Source organism: Apium graveolens, chromosome 5, assembly GCF_009905375.1.
Source record: "Apium graveolens cultivar Ventura chromosome 5, ASM990537v1, whole genome shotgun sequence".
Classification (NCBI taxonomy): domain Eukaryota; kingdom Viridiplantae; phylum Streptophyta; class Magnoliopsida; order Apiales; family Apiaceae; genus Apium; species Apium graveolens.
Genome location: NC_133651.1, coordinates 1,002,971 through 1,030,184, shown reverse-complemented (window position 1 = coordinate 1,030,184; position 27,214 = coordinate 1,002,971). Strand labels below are relative to the sequence as shown.

The 27,214-nt window shown below is 31.2% G+C and overlaps 4 protein-coding genes across 5 annotated transcripts; all 4 read left to right on the top strand.

Moving 5' to 3' along the window:
- The first annotated feature begins 1,262 nt into the window (after positions 1-1,262).
- On the top strand, positions 1,263-1,724 carry LOC141724971 (uncharacterized). Its single transcript, XM_074527296.1, has one exon. It carries the CDS (start codon positions 1,263-1,265, stop codon positions 1,722-1,724), a length of 462 nt encoding a protein of 153 aa, XP_074383397.1.
- Positions 1,725-14,443: 12,719 nt separating this feature from the next.
- LOC141723299 (chorismate mutase 1, chloroplastic-like) lies at positions 14,444-19,235 on the top strand. Of its 2 annotated transcripts, none has more exons than XM_074525097.1 (6): positions 14,444-14,788; positions 16,186-16,408; positions 16,498-16,584; positions 17,255-17,398; positions 18,584-18,676; positions 18,832-19,032. In XM_074525097.1, exons 1-6 carry the CDS (start codon positions 14,604-14,606, stop codon positions 18,883-18,885), a joined length of 786 nt encoding a protein of 261 aa, XP_074381198.1. In that variant the 5' UTR covers positions 14,444-14,603; the 3' UTR covers positions 18,886-19,032. The 2 variants fall into 2 exon arrangements, with proteins under 2 accessions (XP_074381198.1, XP_074381197.1); XM_074525096.1 differs by having other exon boundaries at positions 14,447-14,788; positions 18,827-19,235.
- A 2,580-nt stretch (positions 19,236-21,815) lies between these two features.
- LOC141724968 (anaphase-promoting complex subunit 11) lies at positions 21,816-22,768 on the top strand (the record flags this gene model as incomplete). The annotated part of the gene is made up of 2 exons (XM_074527294.1): positions 21,816-21,939; positions 22,498-22,768. Coding segments are annotated over 2 exons (240 nt in total), but the record flags the coding sequence as incomplete, so codon positions are not given.
- Positions 22,769-23,161: 393 nt separating this feature from the next.
- LOC141661832 (uncharacterized) lies at positions 23,162-27,101 on the top strand. The gene is made up of 7 exons (XM_074468836.1): positions 23,162-23,533; positions 23,629-23,723; positions 24,350-24,467; positions 24,609-24,727; positions 25,121-25,307; positions 25,471-25,614; positions 26,672-27,101. The coding sequence occupies exons 1-7, from the start codon at positions 23,261-23,263 to the stop codon at positions 26,960-26,962; spliced, it is 1,227 nt and encodes a 408-aa protein (XP_074324937.1). The 5' UTR covers positions 23,162-23,260; the 3' UTR covers positions 26,963-27,101.
- Positions 27,102-27,214: the final 113 nt, after the last annotated feature.

The window sequence follows — 27,214 nt, the reverse complement described above, 5'->3', positions numbered from 1 at the left end:
TGCATACTAGTATTTCGAATTGGCTGAGGTGTGCGAAAAACGGTCCTCGAATTAAAAAAAATGTGTATATACATAATTGTGAAATGTAATTATTCTATATTTTATTTACTAAGAAAACATATTATTACAAAGTTTGGGGAAAGTGACAATTGCACAGAAAAGTAGTTGTGAAACTTCTAAATTTAGATGTGGAAATAATGGTTCCTGGATTTGATGTATTTAATGATTAATTCACTAAGTCATTTGTACTAAATTTCCAGTAAACTTCTTCAAATGAAATAAGACCATTAAATTAAATTTCCAATAAACTTCACATGCAACAACCATTTAACTTCTTCAATAAGACAATTAAATTTACATGTCCGCTGGTAAAAAATTACATATATTATTTAGCAAAAAAAATAAAAATTACAGATATTAAGAAAAGTGAAAATTGATGAAAATTGTATTAATTACATTAAATAAATATAATATATGATATTTAGTTAATCTTGAAAATATAAATTTAAGATGTGTGAAATATAATTAATTTTTGAATCATGATTTTTATTAAAAATTGAAGCGGACAATTAATTTGAAACATAATTTTTTCTATAAAATAACATGTAATTTTGAAACGAATGGAGCATATAAAAAAATGCTTATGTCATAGATAATTCTATTGCTCAGTCCTATTATTAAGGTTTTAAATTATTGAAATCAATTTATATTGTATAGATTTCAATTGTTTTTGACATGTTGTCTTGTATATGCCGTCAATTATGAAACCATTTATATTTTATCTTTGATTTTGTCCTCTTGTCCTTGGAGGTTAATCATTAAAGTTCAATAATGGGCCACATTTAGCATGGATCATGGATAACTTTCAGAAATCAGAAGTATACAAGCCCAGGAGAGATTTGATTCCTTTTAAAGCCCAAACGGCATGTAAATTGAGCTTAGATCAATTTTAGGAGAAAAGGGGTAAGAAAATAATTTTGTTATATTGGAATTGTTATTTTTAACATAGAAAATATTCATGTAACCAAGATAAAGAATTAATCCAAACAAATAAAATATATTATAATAAATATTCTCTTAAATTCACAATAATAAATTCATAAGTAACGAGTTTCATTAAATTTCTGAATGTTGTTCTAGCAAAAGCTAGGCAGTTTCTTATACAGTAGAGTATAGCCCAAAAGAATAAACAACCATCATGTTATCATAATCTTGTTGAAGGTGACGGGAAGGAGCTTTGGGTTGCACCACAAATTGAATATATGAAGATCTCGGCATATGCAACAATTTTCTCTGGGTATAATGCTTCAGGTTTGGCTTTGATTGCAAGGGATGATCATGGTGATCTTATTCAAGCGCGAACTCAGTATCTTCCAGGTATGGTGTCGTCTATTATGGCTGAAACTTTGGCGATTAAAGAAGCACTCAGTTGCATTAAAAGTAAGGGTTGGAGTAAGGTGGTGGTGGAGTCGGATTGTCTGACTGTTATTCAGGCCATTCGAAGTAAGACGCCAATGGTGTCTCCTCTCGGGCGGGTTGTTCAGTCCTGTCGGAATATGTTGGTGGAGTCAAACACAGTGTCACTGTTTTTTGTTAAACGATCTGCTAATATGGCGGCGCACGAATTAGCTCGTCTGTCGTGTTCTTTTTCAGATCGAGTTTTCGATAGTATTTCTATTCCTTTTGAGGTTCAGAATGTACTGGAAAGAGATTTGGAGTTTTAATAAAATTCCATTGTTTGTTAAAAAAAAGAAAAAAAATTAGAACCATAAATATAATTATTTTCGTAACTATGGTTGTGTTTGGTTTGATGTTATAATAGCAACAACAGCTTTTCGACAACAAACACCTAAAAACTGTTTTTCTTAATTTAAAAACTACTTTTCTGAAAAATGCTACTCAATAAAGTAAGTTATGCATGTTTCATCTTTTGAGGGAAGCATATGCTCATTTCACCATCGAACCTCCAGATATTCAAAAAACATGAAACCCGAAATTCGATCCGGAAAAAAATCCGAAATGCCACATTCGAAAAAAAAGCCTGGCCCGGGCCCGACCCCCGAGTCTAAAACGGGCCACCTTTTTTGTCAAAATATGTACCGGCCCGAAGTTCGAAAAGCCCGGATAAAATCCCGATTTTTTAAAAGTCCAGATAAAAATTCGGATAATTAAAAGCCCGGGTTTGGCCCGGATTGAAACCGGATTTATAGCCCGTTCCGCCTAATGTCAGTCCAATAACTATTTTTTTTAATCTTATACTACAGCATTCCATAGTCTATATCTATATTTTAACAAAAATATCTAAACTTTACCTCCCAGTTGACCCAGTTTCACCTAATTCCTCGCTCTCTCTCACTTAATCTCCTTCTACTGTCACTCGATTCCTTCTTCTCCTCTCGCTAATATTTGTTACTTACCTTACGCAGTACTCCATTTTCAATTTCTTTTTCCTCCTTTTTGGATCCCTTTTAAAATATATTTGATAGCATTCCTCGGTGTATCTTTTTGTCAAAAAACCAATCGCTCTAAATTCTCAAGGTGTTAGGTATTGGGCTTACTAGGATCATATCCCACATCTTAACATTTCCCTCACTCAAAAGCCGGTTTATTCGGGTTTGAAGAGTGGATCACTAGGTATTTAGTCCATTTTTTGGCCTAGCGTCCGATCAATTACTAGGTGGAGATCTCGTCCCTTTTTTTGGGCCCGTCATAGTAATATTTATCAATTATCATGTGGGGATCTCGTCCCATTTTTTGGCCCACCAAGGTACATTATCAATATTTTCAATAATTATTGAGAATATTGGAGTCGAACCTGAGTCCTCCTCCCGCCAACCTGTACTTTAATACCATGTTAAGTTACCAGTTCTTCTAAAATCTTAAGTTGTTAGGTATTGGGTTTATCAGGATCTTATCTCATATCTCATATTGTAACACCCCAATCCCACGTCGAGAAGAATTGAGACTTTTGTTTAGTTTATAAGGTAAAGTACTACTACTACTTGAACCAACAAATCATGTTCTTTTGGGGGCATGTGGTGGGCTTGCTATTTACCCAAGTTGGCTGCACTCGGGAGAGTATACTTCGTCTTACTTCGGACTCATAATCGGGACTTGACTTGATTTTCGAAAAAGGCACGGAATTTGACCCGGGTTGTCATATATGGTATCAGAGCCAAGTTCTCGAAAGCTTGATACGTCAAGTTGCCGGAGGTGGGGATTAGGGCTGAGCATTCGGCCGGTTCGGTCGAAAACCGTACCGAACCGAAATAACCGAAAACCGAAATTATGTTTTTTTCTTAACCTTATTTCGGTCCAAAACCGAACCGAATTATTTCGGTTAGTTCGGTTCGGTTTCTATAAACCGAAATTTTAAAAAACTAGTGTTATAACATGATTAACAAACACGATTTACATACTTTAAAATTCTTAAATTCCAACACATAGAAGGCACAAAATTGAGCAGATGAAAACTCTAATTACAACTTGCAATTATGGGAATCTTGAGATAGCAGGAAAACAAATAATATTAATCATTAGAGAACATATCTTCAAAGAAGACAAGTGTGATGATTATCAGAACATTTTCAAGACAAGCCTTGCGGAAAAATGTTAGCAATTATATAGTCTCACTTCATATTCTTTCAATCTGCACAAACACACACAATAACATTCTTCCGTTGACAACGGGTCTTTGATACTTGGAGTTGGAAGAATTGAACCGATGTTGATTGAAAGTGAATATGCGGCACGATATAACGGGTCTGTGTGATGTGAATTAGGTCATATGTTCTCTTGTATTAGTGCATTTTCAATTAATATTTACTAACTATATCTAATTATCTATATTATATTATATATAAAATATAATTATATATATATATATATATATATTCGGTTAATTCGGTTGAAACCGAACCAACATTTTGAAAAACCGAACCGAACCGATTTTACTTCGGTTAAAACCGAAAAACCGAAATAACCGAAATTTTAAAAAAAACTTAAACCAAACTGAACCGAATTTTATCAGTTCGGTTCGGTTTTTCGGTTCTGTTTTGCTCAGCCCTAGTGGGGACACGAAGGCTGGTGGTATTATCCAACAATGGCAAAAGGTCCGAAGGTGGGGACACGAAGGCTGGTGGTATTATCCCACAATGGCAAGAGGTCCGAAGGTGGGGACCTGAAGCCAGCCGGTATTATCCCACAATAGCTAGAGAGGTACGATCTTCGTCCTATGGGTTGTCTGTTCGGGCCTGACGAGGACGTCAGGAGTTTAAGTGGGGGAGTTTGTAACATCCCAGTCCCACATCGAGAAGATTTTGGACTTCTGTTTAGTTTATAAGATAAAGTACTACTACTACTTGTACCATAAAATCATGATCTTTTAGGGGCCTGTGGTGGGCTTGTTATTTACCCAAATTGGTTGCACTCGGGACAATATTTTTCGTGTTATTTCGGACTCGTAATCAAGACTTGACCCGGTTTTCGAAAAAGGCTCGGGATTTAACCCAGGTTGTCACATATAGTATCAGCGCCATGTTCTCGAAAGCTTGACGAGTCAAGTTGCCGGATGTGGGGACACCAAGGCTAGTGGTATTATCCCACAATGGCAAGAGGTCCGGGGGTGTGGACACAAAGTCAACCGGTATTATCCCACAATGATTAGAGATGTACGATCTTGGTCCTCTGGGCTGTCTGTTCGGGCCTGACGAGGACGTCAGGAGTTTAAGTGGGGGAGTTTGTAACACCCCAGTCCCACATCGATAAGATTTGAGACTTCTGTTTAGTTTATATATATAAAGTACTACTACTATTTGCACCAACATATCATGATCTTTTAAGAGGCTGTGGTGGGCTTGTTGTTTACCCAAGTTGGCTGCACTCGGGACAATATGCTTCGTCTTATTTCGGACTCGTAATCGGGACTTGACCCAGTTTTCGAAAAAGGCTCGGGATTTGACCCGGGTTGTCACACGTATCTTAGCCCAATACCTAACAACTTAAGATTTTAGACGAACTGATAACTTAACATGATATTATAGCTCAAACTGGAGGGAGGAGGACTTAGGTTCGACTCCCTGCTACCCACAATATTCTCAATAATTATTGAAAATATTGATAATGTTATCTTGGTGAACCCGAAAATGAGACGAGATCCCCATCGGCTAATTGACAAATATGTACTATAATGGCCCCAAAAAAGGGGAAGAGATTCCCACCTAGTAATTGACCGGACGCTAGGCCCAAAAAGAGATTAAACACCTAGTGATCCACTCCTCAAACCCAAATAAATGGGATTTCGAGTAAGGGGGATGTTAAGATATAAGATACGATCATGGTAAGTCTAATACCTAAAACCTTGAAATTTTAGGAGAATGGGTCACTTGACATTTTTTCTTCATTAACTTTCTAATTTGTTGTCAAGTCGGTCTACTCATGTTTATTGTTAGCATGTGATTATTTATTAATTTGTCAAGATTGTTTTGCAATTTACAATAAAATTATAGGCAACAAATTATCTAGAAAGAGGTTTATGTTGGATGAGAAGAAAGAGGTGGTGGAGGAGATAATTGCAGTTGGTTAAATCAGGGGACGTGAGGAATTTTAGGCCGAGTGGAAGGTGGGAACGAAAGGTAAATTGGAAGGAAGAATCAGCTAGATGTGGTCCGGTTTAAGCCTGATCCAGCCCGATTTAAGTCCGATCCGACCCGCGGGCCTAAAACAGACCGCATTTTTCTGGGATAGGCCCGGCCCAACCCGGTTATTGAAAAAGTTCGATCCAGTTTTTTTTTATAAAAGTCCGGGCTTTTCAGGCCCGGGCTAAAACCCGGCCAATCAGGCATATTGTGCATCTATAATCGAACATCACTAAAAGTATTAATAATTTTTAAATTTTTTATCTCAAAACATATACATATAAAAAATATGATCAAACAGTCATCTGTTTTCTATAATATTTTTTTCACAAGCAATTTTTCTAATATCACATCAAATTTTAACAGTATTTCGAGCCTATATCTATATCACCTAAGAAAAGTTTCATGCAAAGCCTACTTTGCGTACCTACCGTTACACAAGACCATTTTTTGTAGATGTTGTTACTACGGCGGACTCCTTTGGATACTGCACCTCAATTTCAGCTGCATTATGTCCTCGAAATGGGCCCAACTAGGCCCAAATCACTACCATTTGATCTCAGTTTACAGCCTAATCATTTCAATTTCAATTTCTCAAACGGGCATGTATATATATATTTATATATTATCTCGAATAAACTTTCATCTATATAGAAATAATTTTTGAATACAATAAATAATTATTTTAATTTTTTACAGGATTTTCTTACCTCTTTTTGTTTTCATACATACTATTGCAGGGGTATTAGATAACTTAAGTGTTGATGACTTAATTTTTATCGTAGAGTTTAATTTTAACTTAACTCGAAAAAAAAAATTAAAACTATATCATTATAACTAAAATATTTGAAATTTATTTGCAGGGATGTGCATCGGGTCATTTCGAGGTCGGGAAGTACTATCCCCGCCCTGATCCCCGAACAAACCTTGAATCTCAAACGAGATTTCTTTTCATTACCTATTCCCGCCGGAACAGGGATTCCGGATGCGGGGATATTAAAAATAATAATTTTATATTTTTAGTATATTTTTAAAATAAAAAATAGTCTACTAATTCGTAATATCTAAAACATTGATAATATTTTATAATTTTAATATCAAATCATATTGAAATTGATTTATAAGGCAAATGAATCACAAATTAAAAATATGTACTCAATTATAATGTAAAAAAATTGATCAATAAAAGTACTGATTATTATAAAATTATTATATTTTTTAAATACTACTTTTATAAAAAATTATTTAATAATATATATGTATAAATAGTCTATTAATTCGTAATATATAAAAACATTGATAATATTTTATAATCTTAATATCAAATTATATTGAAATTGATTTATAATGCAAATGAATTACAAATTAAAAATATGTATTAAATTATAATGTAAAAAAATTGATCAATAAAAGTACTGATTATTTTAAAATTATTACATTTTTTAATTACTATTTTATAAAAAAATATTTAATAATATATATATATATATGAATATGAGGTGAGTGAAACTAATATGAGGTGGTGGCATTTTTTAAATTTTATAATAAAACTACAAAAAGCAAATAAAAAGGAGGCATGTAAATAATATAAATTAACATTTTATTTACTCAAAAATTAAATTAATAAAAAAAGAAATTGATAAAAAAAAGAGGATGTGGCTTTCTAATAAAAAATTTAAATAAACTCAAGAAGTTATGTATCACAATGGTAGTGATATGACAGTGATATGAATTTTTTGAATAGAAAGTTTGGGGTTCGATACTTATTTTTAACAAAAAATGCGTGAGAAATGACATTTTTAAAATTTTCAAACATAAAATGCAAAATTATAATTTTACTGCCATTAAAATGTCTCAATTTGCCCGTAGTCCTTAATTAATATATCGGAGGAGATACAATTATACGGAAACTAAAAAACGGAGTTACATAAATAATATAAATCAACATTTTATTTACTCAAAAGTTAAAATAATAGAAAAAAATTATGTTAGAAAAAGATGATGTGGTTTATCTAATAAGATTTGTAATTAGGACTAAATGTGATATGTAGCACAGTGGCAGTGTCATGTAATTTGACAATAGATTGTAAGGGGTTCGAATCTTGGTGTAAACGCAATTTTTTCTTAATTTTAGCTTAAACTGTATAAGAGTGCTATTTGTGTAATTTTTGAAGATAAAAAGGTAAGCTCGTAATTTCACAGCCATTAAAATGGCTCAATTTACCCTTGGTTGGCGGAGATGGTGAGATGAGATCGTGGAAGATGGATAGTAAATGACTATTTTATCCATGCTTGAGGAAGATGGATAATAAATGAATACTAGCATAATAACCCGTGCAATGCACGAATCATTTTCTATAATTTTTTTATTCATCATGCAATTATAATATTTTTAATTATTTTTTTATTTGTAAATGTTGTACAATGTCTAACGTATATTAAATACAAGTTGATTATTTATCAATGTGTATTATTTTCATAAAAAGACAATACCAAATTACACGTTTCAAAAAATAACTCATTAGCAATATATATATATATATTATTGTTTGTGTTGTATAATTTGTATTTAATGAATGAATATAAATAGGGTAGTCAGTGTATTTTTAAAACGAAATGATTATACTTAATCTGTAGAATGCCGTTAGTATGCTTACAAATAAAAAGTAAAAAAATAACACTAATGTTGAATACAGAGTTAACCAAAAATTTTAAATTTTATTTAAATAAAATATATGTACTGATCTATATAATTACTGAGTTCACTACTAACTTACAATTAACTTATTCAATTTAAAAAGATAAAAAATGCATATTTGAAGTGATGATGACTTGCAATCATAATATACAAAAATGTAAAATTTACACTATTGTTAATATAATAGTTGATTTTAATGAAAAATGTTAGTTTTTGAAATTCAACGTATGTATGCATGGAAAAATGTTAGTTTTTTATTTACACTACGGTTACCAAAGTAACATTAAGTTATGTGTGTGTCAGCATGTAAATTGTCGTATGTTACATTTCTTAGTAAATTACGATGATTTCAATTATTTTTATGCTAAATATCTGATTTATGTACATGTATAATCACTATTAACATCTAGTAAGATAAATGATTACTTAAATAACATACATTTATAATTATTCAAAAATTAAAATTATGTAATAAATAAATTGCAATAATTTAAATATGGTATTCATATTATGACTAACAAACAATCTATATCTAGCTTTTACGCAACTGAGTATCAATCATGGTTGTAATATACAAATAAATTATATATTATAAAAACTTATTATTGATATTTATGATTTTTATTTCAAGGATTCGAAGGAAAAATTATAATTATATCATTATTTAAACTGTTTTTAAGTTTCTTTCATTACTACTCAAATATTTCTTCATATAACAATTTGATAACTGTGTATACTATTCTCCTAAAATTAAATATTTTTCAATTTGATAAAGTTTTATAAATATCAGTTAAACTTGTTAATTCATTCATATTATTGAACAATATATATTTTTTCTTTAAATAGTATAAAATGCATTGAATCAAATGTTACAATATAGTATATATATAACTTTTATTTGAATAATTCAAAATATAAAAATAATTCAAAATATTTGTACAATATTATCTTGATCAATGAATATTATTTATATAGAAGAATTCATTTTAAAAAGCTAGTTTTTCTAAAGTTGAAAATGAAAAATAATTCGATTTAATATATTATCGTAGTTTTAAAAAATATCGTGAGATCTCATATCAAATTTTGAATATTTTTAAAATCGGGACAAGTCCCAAAAATAATAATGTGCTACGTGAAGTTAGTAATTTTAATATAAATATTCAATTGACTTGATCTTATAAACACCTCAAACACATTAATTTATATTAACATAAGATATTAAAAAAATTCACATAATTGATAGTAATCTAAAAATTCCCGATTAACCCCCTACAAAGTATCCGGCCGATTCGATCTTTGAAATCCGATTTATTTTTACGAATTTTTCTTTATTGCATTATATATAATTATTTATTAAAATTAAAATACTATATTAATTTAAATACGAATAATTATAGAAATTATGATATAATAAATATATATTTATTAATAAATAACTAATATAATCATAATAATATATTAAATATAATTTAATATTAAAATACATCAGATTTTTACCCGATTAGTCCTTCCGATTAATCCCCGATTTTCCATTAATCATAAATCGGTAGCTCGACCGATCTTCCCCGATTCCCGATTTTTACAACACTGATTATTGGTAAGATATTCTCGCCGAACTTGTAATTTAAATTTACTAAACGTAGAATGTGACGATATTTTTTGGTTGGGTCATGTAGTCAAATTTCGAGTATTTTAATTACTTTTTAATATAATAAAATATGTTAAAATATATGAGATACAATTTCAAACTAAAAAAAGATTAATAAATAAGATAACAATTCATTTATGTACTATGTCTAATTTTGTATCTAGAATTTAATTTTTTAAAATTAACTGTACAAATATTCAAGTTGCAATATTCATGTAACTATTTTTTTTTACGGAATTCAAGTAACTATCTTTAAAGTTAAATAAAATATTCATTCAGCACACTTACATATTATGTGTATGATAAAAAACACATTTCATTTTCTAGAAATTTTTTATGCATCATGCAATTATAATGTTCTTAATTGTTTTATTATTTGTAAATGTTGTATAATGTCTAACGTATATCAAATACAAGTCGATTGTTTATCAATATGTTTTACTTTCATAAAAGACAATACCAAATTATACAGCGTTTCAAATATAACTCATTAAGCAATATATATATATATATATTCTTATGTGTGTTGTATAATTTGTATTTAATGAATGAATATAAATAGGGTCGTCAGTGTACGTTTAAAACGAAACGATTATATTTAATCTGTAGAATGCCGTTAGTATGTTTATAAATAAAAAGTTAAAAAATAACATATATGTTGAATACAGAGTTAACCAAAAAATTTGAATTTTATTTAAATAAACTATATGTACTGGTCTATATTATTACCGAGTTCTCTACTAACTTACAATTAACTTACTCAATTTAAAAAGATAAAAAATGAATAACTGAATTCAGGATTATTTACAATCATAATACAAAATTTACGCAACTGTTAATATAAAAGTTGATTTTAATGAAAAATGTTAGTTTTTGAAATTGAATGTATGTATGTTTGGAAAAATGTTAGTTTTTTTACACTACTCTTAACAAAATAAGATTAAGTTATATAAGTCTATGTTAGCATGTGAATTACTCTATGTTACATTTCTTAGAAATTATGATTGTTTCAATTATTTATATGCTAAATATATGATTTATGTACCCGTGTGTTAGCATGTAAATTATTGTATGTTATATCTCTTAGTAAATTATGATGGTTTTAATTTATTTATATGCTAAATATCTGATTAATGTACATGTATAATCATTATTAACATCTAGTGAGATAATTGATTACTTAACTAACATGCATTTATAATTATTCAAAAATTAAAATTATGTAATAAATAAATTGCTATTATTTATATATGATATTCACATTATCACTCACAAACAATCCATATATATTTTTACGCAACCGGGTATCAATCATGGTTGTAACATAAAAATGAATTATATATTTTTAAGACTTATTATTGATATTCATGATTTTTTTTCAAACATTCGAAAGAAAATTGTAATTATATCGTTATTTAAACTGTTTTTAAGTTTCTTTCATTACGACTCTAATATTTCTTCATATAATAATTTGATAACATTTTATACTATTCTTCTAAAATTAAAAATTTTCAGTTCGATAAAGTTTTATAAATATCAGTTGAACTGGTTAATTCCTTCAAATTACTGAACAATATATGTTTTTTTCTTAAATAATATAAAATGCATTGATTCAAATGCTACAATATCGTATAGATATAACTTTTATTTGAATAATTCAAAATATTAAAATAATTCAAAATATTTGTACAATATTATCTTGATCAATGAATATTACTTATCTAAAAGAATTCATTTTTAAAAGCTAGTTTTTTAAAGTGAAAAATGAAAAATAAATCGATTTAGTATATTATTGTAATTTTAACAAATCTCGTGAGATCTCATTTCAAATTTCAAGTATTTTTAAAATCGGGACAAATCCCAAAAATAATAATACGTTACGAGTGAAGTTAGTAATTTTAATATAAATAATCAATTGATTTGATCCTATAAATACCTCAAACACATTAATTTATATTAACACAAGATATTAAAAAATTTCACATTATTGGTAAGATATTCTCGCCAAGTTTATAATTTTAATTTACTAAACGTAGAATGTGACGATGTTTTTCGGCCGGGTCATGTAGTCAAATTTCGAGTATTTTTTGAACAATGGGACAAGTTCTAAAATGCATTGACTCATTATAATTCGAGTTTATCTAAATATGTATACCAATATAAATTATTTATATATAAGCGATTCTATTTTCAATATTTTTAAAAAAAATTATATATGTACATTTTAATTACTTTTTATAATAAAAAAATATGTTAAAAATATATGAGATATATTTTCAAACTAAAAAATGATTAATAAATAAGATAATAATCCATTTATGTACTATGCCTAATTTTATATCTGTTTTAATAAAAAAATTATATATGTACATTTTAATTACTTTTTATAATAAAAAATATGTTAAAAATATATGAGATATATTTTCAAACTAAAAAATGACTAATAAATAAGATAATAATCCATTTATGTACTATGCCCAATTTTATATCTGGAATTCAATTCTTTAAAATTAATAGTACAAATATTTAACTAACTATCTTTTTTTTTGCATAATTCAAGTAAATATCTTTAAAGTTAAATAAAATATTTATTTAGCACACTTATATATTATGTGTATGATAAAAAACACATGTGAGAATACGGTGTAGTGGTAAGAGGTTGTATAGTTGAATGAAATAACCAGAGTTCGATTCCCGCAAACTATATTAAAAATAGGGGTAATTTAGTCTTTTCAATTAGACTTTTTAATCTCATGAAATTATATCTTTGTTCGGCTATTATATATAGAATTCCAAATTGAATAATCCGAAGTAGTGTGACACATTAGTTACATCTGCACAAGGGTGGTAGGGGTGATTGCGATCCGATTTGATTCGATTTATATGTTAAATCGGAACCAAACCGCATAATTGCGATGTTGAAAAAATTCAAATCAACCCGAAACTCTTAATCCAATAAAACCAAACTACCGGTTCGGTTTAGTGGATTTTTACGATTTATGACATTTCTTATTGGTGAACTCGGGAAATAAAATAATATATTTTTTCAAAGCAACTTTTCTTCTTACAATTTACATAATTAATAATATAATTATGTATTCTTTCACATTAAAATGTATCACTCATATTTGCAAATAACTAATGTCTAATAACATGTTCATAAATTAGTTAAAATAATAAATGTTCAATGCAAAATAAAAAAGTCTTCAATATTATTTTTAAAGTAAAACAATATACTATTTATCGGAAGCGGCATGGATTAAGGTCAAACCAAAATCAACCCATAACCCGCATTTTTCAAGTAATTGAACCGTAACCGCGAACCATATTTCCGTTTTAATTTGTGTCAATTTAATATCGATTTAATTTATGCGGATTATGCGATTTAACCGGAACATGTATATCCAGGCGCACAAATGCTGGGACGTACCACAAGATTACTATATTATCGAACCGTAAATTTCACATCACAAACCTACCCACTCGTGATGTCAACACCAACTACCAAAACATACCCACCAACCCTTAGTTGCCTCAAAGCAAATATATGATGGGCCCATTTGGCTGCTATAAAATACGCAGTTTAGATAAGTCCAACAGCTCCCTTATATGAGCTCTTAAATTCAATTATAATGATTTTTATAAAAAATGGTGCTCCAACACTGTCTTACTGCTTCCTTAAATCACTAAGACATGACATTCCTTCTTTGTGCTTCCTTAAATCACTAAGACATGACATTCCTTCTTTATCTTCAAGGAACTTCTAGTACTCGCTTATAACATTTTTAGCAATAAAAAATTCATCTCTCTTCCTTCTTTTTACTTTTCTCTCTCTCTTCCACATATATTTTCAAATTTATTAATATAATATTAATAAGGAATGAAAATAAGGATCATTGCAGGAGTTCAATTTCAAAACCATGTCTTAAATCACTAAAAGCTAATATTTTATAATATTTATAAGGACCCCACTAAAACACTATTGGACTTGCTCTCAGGGGCTTACAAGCACATAACCCAATTTATAAGTTTAATTTGGAATTTATAAGTTGAATTTAGAATGTATAAGCTGATAAATTGAATGTTAGTAACCCGTACTTTTGTCAATTTATTTTGATTTTTCACTTTTTTATTAATTTTTATTTTAAAATTCATCTTTGTAAATGTTATTTAAATTTCAAATTCACGAATTAAGAGAATTATATTTGAAAATTATTTATTTTAGTTCATTGAAGTAAAAAGAAGTCTGACTTATAAGTAAATTATCCAAACGCTTATATAAGTATTTTAAGTTATAAATTACTTATTTTAAAATTTTACAAACGGACTTATCTATGCTTTCGAATTTTTAAAAGGAGTAAAAATAAGTATTAATAAATGCAAATTTGATATTTTTTCGATTCAAAACTTTAACTTCTAATCGCTTCCTTATTTTCTTTCCCATTAAAAAACTATAGCAAGCCCTCAAAGTCTCCGATTTTGTTTCTTTTTTGTGCTCCCTCAAACCAACCCCAGTTCTTGTTCTTTTAATATATTTCTTGCTTTTCACTTGCACATAAACTAAAACAACCATTTTTGTTATCATTTTCTGTGTTCGTTTCTAAAATTTTGTTGTATAACAATGGAAGCAAAGCTGCTGAGAGTTGCCTCTCCTGCCATTATTTCAACAAATTATTCCACTTTATCCAAACCCAGTTCAACTTTTTCTGGCCAGGTGTTCCAGAATTGCAGCTTTCGATGTATTAATTTGAGGCATTTCAAGAACTTCTCATTTCAGCCTGTTCAAGCGTCTGCTGCTTCCATTGGGTACTTCATGATATGTGTTTGTATTTGTATATGTTTGTTGTTCTAGAGATGGTCTAGGACAAACGATTGTATAACAATATTATTGTGCGCGTAAAAAAATGGCCACCATGTGTATGATATGGTGCAACAATCGTTTATCGGTCCTTTTTTTTATATACCATATTATTATCCTTTTACAAAGTTAAATTAGCTACTCTTTTAACTATTTTAATGTCAGGCCATTTTGATTGATGTTCATGTTTTTTCTCTGTTTCTAATTATGGAATCTAAGTTTTGAACAAGATAGGTACTTGAAATCTTGTATGCAATAAGTAGAACTATCTATTTAAAGGTGTTTGGCTAACATTTATGTACATAGTAAGTAGTAGTACTTGATTAGTGTGGAACTATAGATATATGCAAGAGTTGACAACAGAAATTGGAAGTGACACACAACAAAAAAATTACATGTATATACTTTCGATTTTTAAAACCGGACTTTGTAATTTGTATTATCAATTATATTGCAGCATAGATACACTGACCCGTGCTTGTTTCATAGGATTAAGTAGGGATATGATTATAATCCTTTAAATTTTTTTACTCCGATGTTTGTTTTGTAAAAACCTATTTTGAATTAGATTAAAGATAATAGTCCTTTAAGATAGTAATCCCATGTTTGTTTTCATGGAGTAAGGGATAGGATTATAATCCTCTCTAATATTTGGATGGATTGGAGGAGGTATTAGTTTTCCATTCCTATGTTGGTTGGATTGTTATTCTCTCGCTATAACCCAATGTGAAATCAACATAGGGTTGGAAAATTTGAAGGGTAACAATCCAATCGATATGTTATCCTCAAAACAGATATAAGATTCGAATTTAGAGGAACATAATCCTATCCTAAACTTAATCCTTTCTAAGCAAACATAGTATTGGATAATAACAAGGATTATAATGGTTACGGATAATAGTGAAGGATTATAATACATGGATACTAATTCCACTATTATAATCCCACGAAACAAACATGACAATGGTTTTAATTCTTCTCCTTTATAAATTGTTTTGTGTTTCTACTGCTTGAATATTGAATTAGCCTGTAAACATTGCCCAGTAGACTGCATTAGGAAAGTTATGCTCGTTTGTACAGTTATAATATGCATTAAATTGCTACTGCAGTTGTTTTGCACACAAGTTGGCACACTTATAATATGAAACTAAGAATATACACATTTTCATCGACTAATCAGTCCATGCAATGAGAATTTTCATACTAATTTGGAGGATATTATTTTGTGTCTTTTCATATAGTATTCTGTTCGTCGTGTGTATTTGAATGTGTTTTAATATAATACTCTGTCTAGCTGGTTTTAAAATCACAGCAACCATTTTGAAGTTATTTTTTCTCTTTGTAGATCAGATGCTAAAAGGAGGATTGATGAAAGCGACTCTTATACTTTGGATGGGATTAGAAGTTCGTTGATACGGCAAGAAGATAGCATTATATTTAGCCTTGTAGAGAGAGCACAGTATTGTTACAATTCAGACACATATGATCCAAATGCCTTTTGGAAGGACGGTTGCCAAGGATCTTTGGTTGAATTTATGCTCCGGGGAACTGAAACACTACATGCTCAGGTAATTTTTAAAAGCGATAATGTCAAAATTATACAGGAAGAACAGAAAACTGATCTGACAAGAATCCTTCTCGGTAAATATTGACATAGGCTGGAAGATATAAGAGTCCTGATGAGCATCCTTTTTTTGCGGAGCATTTACCCGAACCCGTATTGCCACCTTTGCAGTATCCGCAGGTAAGAGATCAGAGCAGCGTGAATAGGAATCATACTACTACATTTACATTTCTGCTTAATGTTGAAGTTACCTGAGCATTTTCACATGGCTAAAGCTTGCAATTTTTTGTTTACGTCGCCCGGGAAACTCTGTTCTAATATTTGTATGCTAAGCAATACTTTTAGGAAAATTAGATGTATTGGTCGTCTGTATCTTATGTATATTGTTACCTTGTATAAATGACTGATTTAACAAAGTTCATATGCATGAACATTTAACAACATTTATTTTAACTCGACAACAAAATCCTCTCAAGTGACAAGTGTTTTTGATCAGCCACGTTCCTGGAAAATATGATCTTTGGCAGCAACTCTTTGGGTAATTCGGGACATGAATTATAGAACCTCATAATACATAAACAGTCTAGCCTGTCTTCAATTTTATGTGTAGCATTTAAAATTTATAAGAGTGATATGGTTTTTCGTTTTTCCATTGAAGCTACTGACTATTTGCCCGGAAAATTTTGATTTTCTTAAGTAGCATGAGAGGATTCCATGTTTGTGGAATTAACTTCTACTATGTCATTATTATATAAATAACTGTTTAATGCAAACATAATCAGATGAAAATTGAAAAATCTGTATCACATCATTCCGACCATTATTTCATATACTTCTGATATGTATGTAGGTTCTGCATCCTGTCACTGAATCAATTAATATCAACAGTAGAATATGGGATATGTATTTTAGGAATCTTGTTCCAAGATTAGTGAAGGAAGGTGAAGATGGAAACTATGGAGCAACTGCAGTTTGTGACACAATTTGCTTGCAGGTAATTGTTTCACTATATATATAGTTTTCTGTGTTACATCTTCTCTTGTATTCCGAGTTATGTTTAAATATTGACATTATGGCATACATCTCACTGTATAAGTATCAGCCCCTCTTGTACCATCATTACCTATATTTTCTCGTATCTATCCGTTTGTTGTTTAGGCTGAGAGTAAATAAACTGTCATGTACTTAAATCTTGTGGCGCGGTCAACAAAGAAGGTTCCCAATAGTACCCTCTCCCCCCCCTTTTGAAGGAAGAAAACGATTCAAGTCCCCCAGAGATATATGGAATCTTACATAAGTTCTTATTTAGAAAAACAGTAAAATAAGGATTTGCCGCCCCCTATTCTAGTCTTTTTCTGATCTAGATGTGAAACCCTTCATCTCCATTAAGGTTGCCACTTTAAAGAGCACCAAAGGAAACTGAATTATGATTGCTCTTTAACAAAAGATGAACTCCTCTGAAAGGAATTAATTGTCAGCCCATGTAAACTGTTTTCCTATTCTGTGAAGAAATATAAGCACCTCTAGGAGGATCACGTCTTCAATCAGGGTAAACGATTTTTTTTACTATTGAGATTGTGACTGTTGAAGATAATGACATTCCAAATCATATTCCATGTTATGGTTGTCTGCAGTGTGAAAATTTAGTACTTATTTGTATCGGAATGTTGTAAAGGCAGTTTTGGAAAATTAAAGTAGAACTTGGAATTAGTGTAGCTAAGTAGTACAAGGCCTGAGCTAATTAGAAAAAAATACCGGACAGGTGGAAATGATGGTCAGTTTAAGAGTTTTGTTTCCTCTTTGTTTGAATACCACTTGATCACATTTCGCCGTGCTCCCTAATTTATTTCTGTTGATCTCCATTTTATATTTAAGTTGATGGTGCTTGGGGTATAGATTGACATTATTAGCCTTTGATATGTAATAACTCATTAGTATATCAACCATAATGAACTTGTAATTTAATTAATGAATAAACTTGAGCCACATCCTAGTCCTTTGAATATTTACCTTTAGGGAAACTCAATGTTGCTCGAAACATTCTTCAATCATGATACTTCATAGAAATGATCAAGAATAAATGCTTCTCTGGCCGTTTTTAGTTAGCCTCTATTCACCAAATCTCTAATATATCATAAACATTTGGTTGAATAAAATTTTCTGGAATCTTTATCTACAGGCCCTCTCAAAGAGAATTCATTATGGCAAATTTGTAGCAGAAGCAAAATTTCGAGCCTCACCAGATGCCTATGAAACTGCTATAAAAGAACAAGTATGTTTCCGTCCAAGCTGCATTTGCCTCCCAAGTTCATATGAAATTTTGGTTAACGGTCTTGAGTATCTCAGGCTAATATTTGACGAAGGAGATACCTCTACGTTTAATTTCAGTTTCTTAGTCATATTTTGGTGATTGGTTATGTAGGACAGGGCCCAGCTAATGGACTTGCTAACGTACCCAGAAGTCGAAGAAGTGATCATTAGGAGAGTAGAGATGAAAACCAGAACTTATGCTCAAGAGGTTACGGAGGATAAGGCTGAGCCGGTATACAAAATTAAGCCAAGCCTGGTTGCTGATCTCTACGGAATTTGGATAATGCCATTGACAAAGGAAGTTCAAGTTGAATATTTATTGAGACGTCTCGACTAAATAGAATGATTGATTTAAATAACAAATGTCCAGGTATACCCCTGGTGGAGTGTGACAAATAGAATCTTGAATTCTTGATGTTGTTGTGTTCATAGATAAGCTGAAGGATTTATAGACCATTTTTCAATGTATCAAGTTATTATCGTTTATAAACTGAGTGCCTGCAAATACAAAAATAATTCAATTTGCTCCGTGTTCTATTGTTTTAGATGTAAACAAGATGCAGCCTTATAATTGATGTATCATCAAAGATCCGTGCTAGGCTGCTTATTAGGTACCAAAATTGTCTCAAAGTTTGTCACAAGTGACTTGGTACAACTGGTGTTCCGTAGAGACACGTTGTAATGATTAATCGGATAATTAATATTAATCGTATATATTTAAAATTATATTTAATTTATTAAGCTTGATATATTAATTTAAGAAAAATATATATTGATTAATCGATTTGTAAAATCGATCGGTAGAGTATTTTGTAACGATTAAATCGGGTATCAGTATGTGTTTTTTTAATCGCAGGGGACCCGCAGCCGCTAACTTCGGCCTTCGGGTGCACACCGGTAAATCCATGGGCTCACGCAATAGCATGCAAATCACGTGAACTAAGGTAAAACGCATTTAAATAACATGCTACGGCTCAGAAAACCTAATCATAAATTCTCCTCCTATGAGATTCGAACATGTGACCAAGAGGATAATTATCCTTTTTTAACCAATTGAGCCAACACCTGCGGCCGAAAACACACTTAGGTTTTAATTGGTGGGCACATGTAAGATTCAAGAAGTATATGATATTTTACTACCCCCTCCGTCCCAATTTATCTGTCATGTTTGACTTTTTGTGGTCAAATTTACTCAACTTTGATTGTAAATTAAACATCAATCTTTCATTATTTTGAAAAACCGAAAAATACGTATTAAAGTACATTATGTGTACTTTCTAATGATATAATTTTTATAAATTTTTTCGATTATATACTATATGAAATTTTCAGTAAAAATTGGGTCAGTTTGACCGCAAAAAGTCAAACATTACAGATAAATTGAAACGGAGGGAGTTCCATATAAATTCTTAATACACAAAGGAAAACAGAAAATATTAAAATTAATTATTCCATCCAAATGTTTGCAAGTGAAATGTCAGACACCATTTTTCAAACTTAAATAAAAATTTGAGACCATATAATTAATAATTCACATATTCTAACAAGTAAAAACATATAATTATTGAGTGTTGACTGTTAAATTTTTCCAGAACACTTCATATCCATACTAGCTACTCTCAGGTATATTTCGTATATTAAATCTTCTGTATAATCTTTATTATCATGCGATTGATTGATCTTTCATTATTGTTTTGATCCGAATCATTATAATTTACAATTGGGCGATATATGTTTAGATTAGCAAGTTTTGACTAATGCATGTTAACTGTTCGATAAAAGTCCCCAAAGAATTATTTTCCTTGTAATTAATTAATCACTGTTTAGAAGTGCTTATCATTTAGTGATTTTAATAATTAATTAGTAATCGGAGCAAATGCTATTACACCTGATTTTACGTTAAAATGATAGTTAATGTCTGATACATTTCATGTCTTGCATCAGTTTAAGGTAATGTGATGTGCATAAGAATATGTATGTATGCTATGCATTTAGTTACAGTTTGGAAATGGTAACTTCCTTGGTTACAGGTAAGCGCAACCAAATATCAGATATGACGGTACAAGTAGTTTTGTGCTTATTGCATGAACGAACTCAATTATTATGGCTGGTTATCGTATGCTTAGTTTCTTACAGAATTTCTATACAAAGTATTTATAAACAAATCAAACATACAAATTTGTGCCTACTTTATCATGGCCACTGAACATGCCTGCTGATGAAAGTAGTGCAATTTATTTGCTTGATGACTGATGAGATAATATCACTTTTAAGTAAAATGTTTTCGATCGTAGAAATGAAAGAAAAATCGTCAAAAAAGATTGGAAGTTATTTACGTTTGTTAGATGTAGACTATGGAAATTTCGATATAAAAACTCCTATAGAAACCTTTAGAACCCTCTTACTTTCATGTTTTCTTTATTCATAGAGTTGTATCACTTGGATAGAATACCTTTTTTTTCATTTTAATATGTTTTTTTTGCATATTGACATACTTTGAAAGTGGAAATGATCTTCTTGTAGACTCGTACTCTGTATATGTGTCCATCTGACTAGTCACCTCTGGTTCAGCTGTTTCTTATGATTTATAACACCCCTTTTTTTATCAGGGGATTTATTGACATTATCTAAAAGCATGCATAGTAGTGAAACTAATTCTTTGTATTGTGATGTTTTGCAGGGAACTACAGGATGAAAGTAAAACTCTTACGTATCCTCAGCTGCTTTTTTCTCTTCAGTTATTTGGAATTTTTCTTAGCTACAGAGTTTCTATTTAAAATTTTCTAGATGATTTGCCATAATTTTCTTAGTAGTATGCTATATACCCATTTCTCTTTTGCATTGATGGAATCTTATTTTGTTATTAGTTGTATATTTGTATGCTGTATTATTACTTTAAGCGGAATTGGGATTTTTATTGCAACTTTCTGTGCAATATGTTATGTTTTATTTCTCCCACTTAGTTTTCTCTTGACTCAGAGCTTGATGTTATACCGATGAACTAATGAACAGAGTAAGTTGTTTCTCCCTATTAGTCTCAATTACTAAATTTATTTGAGTTCTGTTTAGCAGTCAATAACACTTTTAATGCTTCCTATTATTATAGGTGGCATGCTGTAGCTTCTTGGACTTGGGATGCTCAAGATGAAACATGTGGAATTTGCAGAATGGCTTTTGATGGTTGTTGTCCTGACTGTAAACTGCCGGGGGATGATTGTCCACTAAGTATGTCATTCGCTTTGTATACGTTATCTTTGCATGCCTCCTTGTGTGTTTAAAATACATATGTATACATGTGTGTGTAGTGTGGGGTTAATTACATCTTATGCTCCCCTTGATTGGGGAGATTGGAATGAGAAATTGTGAACAAGAGTAAAGGAGAAACAATGGAGGTAGGAGATACGAGTGAAAACAAATGAGAGCTTGAATTTTCCGTGTTAAGATTTGTTAATAAAATTTGAGTTGGATTAGGAATTTTTCAAATTGGTCAGGTTTGATTTTTTAATGTTGATTGTTGGGAATGGAATGAAGGAAATAATGAACTTGTTAAGATTTACCCTTAATATAATACAAATTTTAGTCTATTCCCTCCCAATTCATTCACCCAACGGCGCAACCAAACACAATAGTAGTATTTGTGATCTATGATGTATCAATTCTTTTCCTTTATCTATTTTATTCATTTAGTGCATCGGTTAAGGATGTTGGACTATGAATCATTAATTTTCTTCTTGAATAATACAAGTAGTAGTGTTTTGCTTAATGCAATATTTGTTTTCGCAGTATGGGGTGCATGCAACCATGCATTTCATCTTCATTGTATCTTGAAGTGGGTGAATTCACAGACTTCTCAAGCGCAATGCCCCATGTGCCGAAGGGAATGGCAATTTAAAGAATGATTAGGCTCTTTCGCCTCTTCTGTATCAGTTTTCTTATGTATCAGTTTCAGATGTCTTTCTTTTTTGTTATGGAGTATCTATGTAAATGAAGATTATACCGTTACTGATTTTAAGGTTCTTTTCAATGGACACGCCTAGTTTAACAGTTGTGCAAAGCTATGCTTGTGGTCTTTGATATCAGCTAATTCGACTCTAAACCAACCCATATTCATGACAAGGATTCACTAAAAGAGTCTTTTCTGTATCAAAAGTGGATTATCTAATTCTAATTTTTCTTCAAAATGTAGTTGCCTTTTTTTAAAAAAAATATTGTATGTTTTTCCATAAACGATATTTGGGGTCAGTATCGAGAAAGTCTGGAGAAAGAGGTTAAGGGTTCGACCCATTTTATATTTCTACTGTTTTTCGGTGTTCTAAAAATCGGTAAATTAACCGATTAACCGGCCGATTAATCGGAGTTTCTGTCTCCATTAATCGTTAATCGGGTCAAGAGTGTTTTTACGTATTAGTACAAAAAAAGATAATATTAGTTATATTCATATTGGTGGATAAGGCAAATAAAATGAAAAGCTGAGAAAACAGAAAACCAATATAGCCATACTCAAGCTTCCACACAGAGTTCACACACACTTCACCTAAACACTCAAATGACGACGTCGTTTTGTTCATCAACAGCTACACTTTCTCACAATTGCAACTCTCTTTCCCCAAATGCAATCCCTAAATTTGCTTTCGAATCTTTTAATTTCAATCCGTTTATTACCCGACCCGTTAACACATTTCGGAGCTCCAGGATTAAAGCGGCGTCGTTTTCGTCGTCTCCGTACCCTACACTAACAGATAACGAGAAGGCTCTTAGTATTAACGCTCTTCAGAGATTCATTGAGCTCAATTTGGGTAATTGGATTGGTTCCTTTTATGTAAGTATTTTCGTGTCGTGTTTTCGTGTCGTGTATGAAATTGACGGGTTTAATTAATAAATGTGTGTGTGATGGAAGTTTTGATGACGTGGCAGCAATTTGATCCGGAAGGGAAGTTGTTGAATGAAGTGACTACTAAGCTTGCTGTTAGTTGTTACGGTGAAGATGATCTTGTTAGTTTAATTCAGACGTAAGTTGCGGTTTTTGTTTATTGTAGTATGATATTGATGGATAATGTTGCTTGGGTAAATTTTAACTGCTGGTTGCGTATTTAGTGTTGAGTGGAGTGTGTTTGTAAATGTGATTTGATAATAATTGAAAGTGATCGAAAGCAATTAAAGAAGAAGAGTTTATCAGACGAGAGCATCGAACACTGAACTGTACTACTAGAAGGGAAATATCTTTTTGTTTTAGATATTCTTGGAACATTGTTAAGGTTAGTGAACGGTACTCTTTTTTTCTCAAGTTCTGCGGAGAGTTTTAGTCAACTTTCTGGTTTATAGACTAATGTATAGCTAATGGGCAAAACTAATTTTTATACTAGAAAAGTTGGACCTATTTGTTCAACTGCTGCATGGTGATCGAGGAGTTGAACTGATTAAGAAAATGTATATGGGTCTTATAACCTCGTAAATAAACTGAGCCCTTAATTTCATAGATAAAAATGAAATATGAAATTGTAGTCATATTGTCATCAAGATTCGTCTGATGCTGTTAAACAGCCCCTTGACATACTGAAATTCTTTAACAAAGAATTATTCAGCAGTTACTGTGTAAGCTTTTTAAAGAGTATCTTACTCTGTTTTAAATTGGTAGGTTATATATCCAACAACCGCCTTCAAGCTCTTCGGACTCTGAAGAAGATCGAGAACAAGAATGGGCTGAATACAAAATTAAGGAAACCAACATGTTTACTGTGGACAAATATCAACAGGTAAGCTTCTTTGTACCAGGAAGACTTTTTGTCCAATGATCACTGATTGGATCTTCTTATGTATATAACTACCAAGGCCCTGTTGCCAATATAAATGCTTATCTTTGTGTTTGTTGAATATCCACTGTACTCAGTTTGCAGATCAACATCTTTCCCAATGAGAAGGCCTTTGCGTTAAGGTACCAGACAGCTGGCATGTTGGAGACTATTTTAAGACAAGGGGTTCTAGGTGAAGATGACATTGGAGAAGAGTTTCCTAAGTGAGTGCATCTGTATATTTCAAATATTTCTGTTATCGGTGCATGATTAGAAGTATACATAAATACATTTAAATGTTGATCCATCTGTTGTGATGAAGAATTTAAGAAAGTAGCCATTCATTGTATTGGTAATTTGGTATAGTCCTCACCCCATTACTGGATTGATGAATTGCAAATTGCATAAATAGAATACTGATCTACGACAAGAAGTTTATACTTTAAGGTATCCTGAGAAAGGCCCTAAAAGCAGATTGAAAATAAATAAACTCACAGCGCTAGTTGCCATCATCTCTGAAATTTTCAATTTACTTAATCTGCCTTGATTATAACAATCTGCCACAACTACTAATGTCAATTTGTTCTTATCTCATTGTTGTCATAAACTAAATGCAGAAATCTGAAACTTCCCTCTCGGCGACCTGCTATTGTATGCGAGACTTGTCTCTTTTCCTTAGAGAAAGATATGCGAGCAAGAGCATTTCATATCATGGATCCCAAAGGGATTATTGAAATGATTCTAATATTTCTTGAAGAAAGAGGAGGTGAAGTGCTTATTGCCCCTTCCCTAAATGATTCAAAGGTACTTAATTAAAAGACAATGCCACCTCTTTTTTTTTTGCAAAATGACAATGACACCTCTTCTGAAACAATAGATTTAATCTAGTCTACCACTCTGAAATACATATTCTTATCTTTCAAGTTTTTATTATTTTAAGATATTTTAAGTCCGTAACGTTTTTCAGGATAGCACAGATAGAATTATGCCACACATTGGTAGATGGAAAGGCCAGTCTGTGACAAAACGCAGTGGTATTTATGGAGCAACCATTGCAGAAGCCGATACAGTTTCTTCACTTGAAATTGATGACAAAGGTCAACTAATTCAGGTGCTTTGTGCTCTTCTTACCCTTACAGATATATAGCTACCTGGTTTTTTTCTTGTTTGGTTCTTTCAGAAGTATGCTACAAACTTGCAAAAGAAGTGAATTTGGGAATTGACACTTCGTTTTGTTGTGAAAAAGTTCTCGCAAGTATTATGGTAATGGAAGTAGAATAAAACTATAAGCGTAGTATAACAAATCTCAGAAATATTGGTCTCTTTGTCTAGGAAAGTCTTATATGGGGGCACAGTGCTTAACTTCCAACAAATTTTAGCAAGCCATTCTTATTCAATTTGATAGGGTTTTTATAATATTTGTTGTGTACAAAAAAGTGCATCGGTTTTGTTGTTCTGGCCATCACAAATTATCAGTTGTCAACTTAACGCACATACTAAATAATCAGCCATGGATGATGGATGCACTTAATCTCCATGTCGGAGCTTATCTATAAAAAAAATTAATTCAACCAGTTATAAACGGTGATGTCACCGAGTGCAATTAGCTATGTTTCCAAAACAATATGTAAACATGCTGAAATTGTAGATTATTTCAGAGTTTGGGTAACTTAGGTTCCACTATTTTGTTTAATTCTGGGCTCTTGCACTGGGTGATAACTGATAAGTGTTCAATTAATGCAAGCTCTAAGTTGTAAAATACTTACTGCAAATTTTATGCGATTGGATTATGCATTAGCAATTTAGCATTAATGCATTACCAATCTATCTTTTTTCGGGTTCTTCCTTCAGAATATTCGCACGAGATGACATATTAGAACCTTCTTTAATATGAATGGGTTGTGTATCTCGTAACACTGTTTTGTTGTGGTAAAATTTTGGTGCTTAAGTTCTCCTTCCTCATTTACAATTCGTTGGTTTTGATACTTTAGATGCAAAGTCTCTTTGTATTTTAGTAATTGTTATGTTCCAACTTTTTCTCTTCATATTTTTTATTAACAGGAAATATTCTTTCAAGTTCCAATCTTTTTTCTGATACTTTAAACAAGTCTGTGTTTGCAAGTAATTGTTATGTTCTAAGTTTCTCCCTTCCTACGTGTTTATAACAGGAAAATAGTTCAACACCCAAAAACAGTGACGTTACTACTAATGTTCAGTGGACCGGTACGATGTCCAACAACGTGGTCACCTATGATGGTGGTTTCCAAGTGACCTTTTTGCCCCAGGGCATGTACTTGGGATGCCCGTGTGATGTGTCAAAGAGTGTGACAGATTCCAAGTCATTCCATTTGGAGTTCTGTTGGCTCGAATCAGCAGGCAGAAGACAGAGACTGGTTCGCACTTACGATGTGGAAGGCTTGGCCGTATCATCGACTTACTTTATAGAAACCAAGCTGTAAGTCCTTGCATTTGTGTTATTTCTGTAGTATCTCTTATTGTATACTGAGCTATTAAGTCACTCATTGCCCATTTCATAGTTTCTTAGATGACTGCACTTGTAATTTACCGTTTTAGCTAAATCTGAGATCACCACTATCATGTCGGGTTTTGAATGCTAACCATGAACCAAACAGGACGTAATTCTGCCACACTCAACTGCATGTTTCGACTTGAAACCCCCAATTTAACAAATCCAGGTTGTTATATAGAAG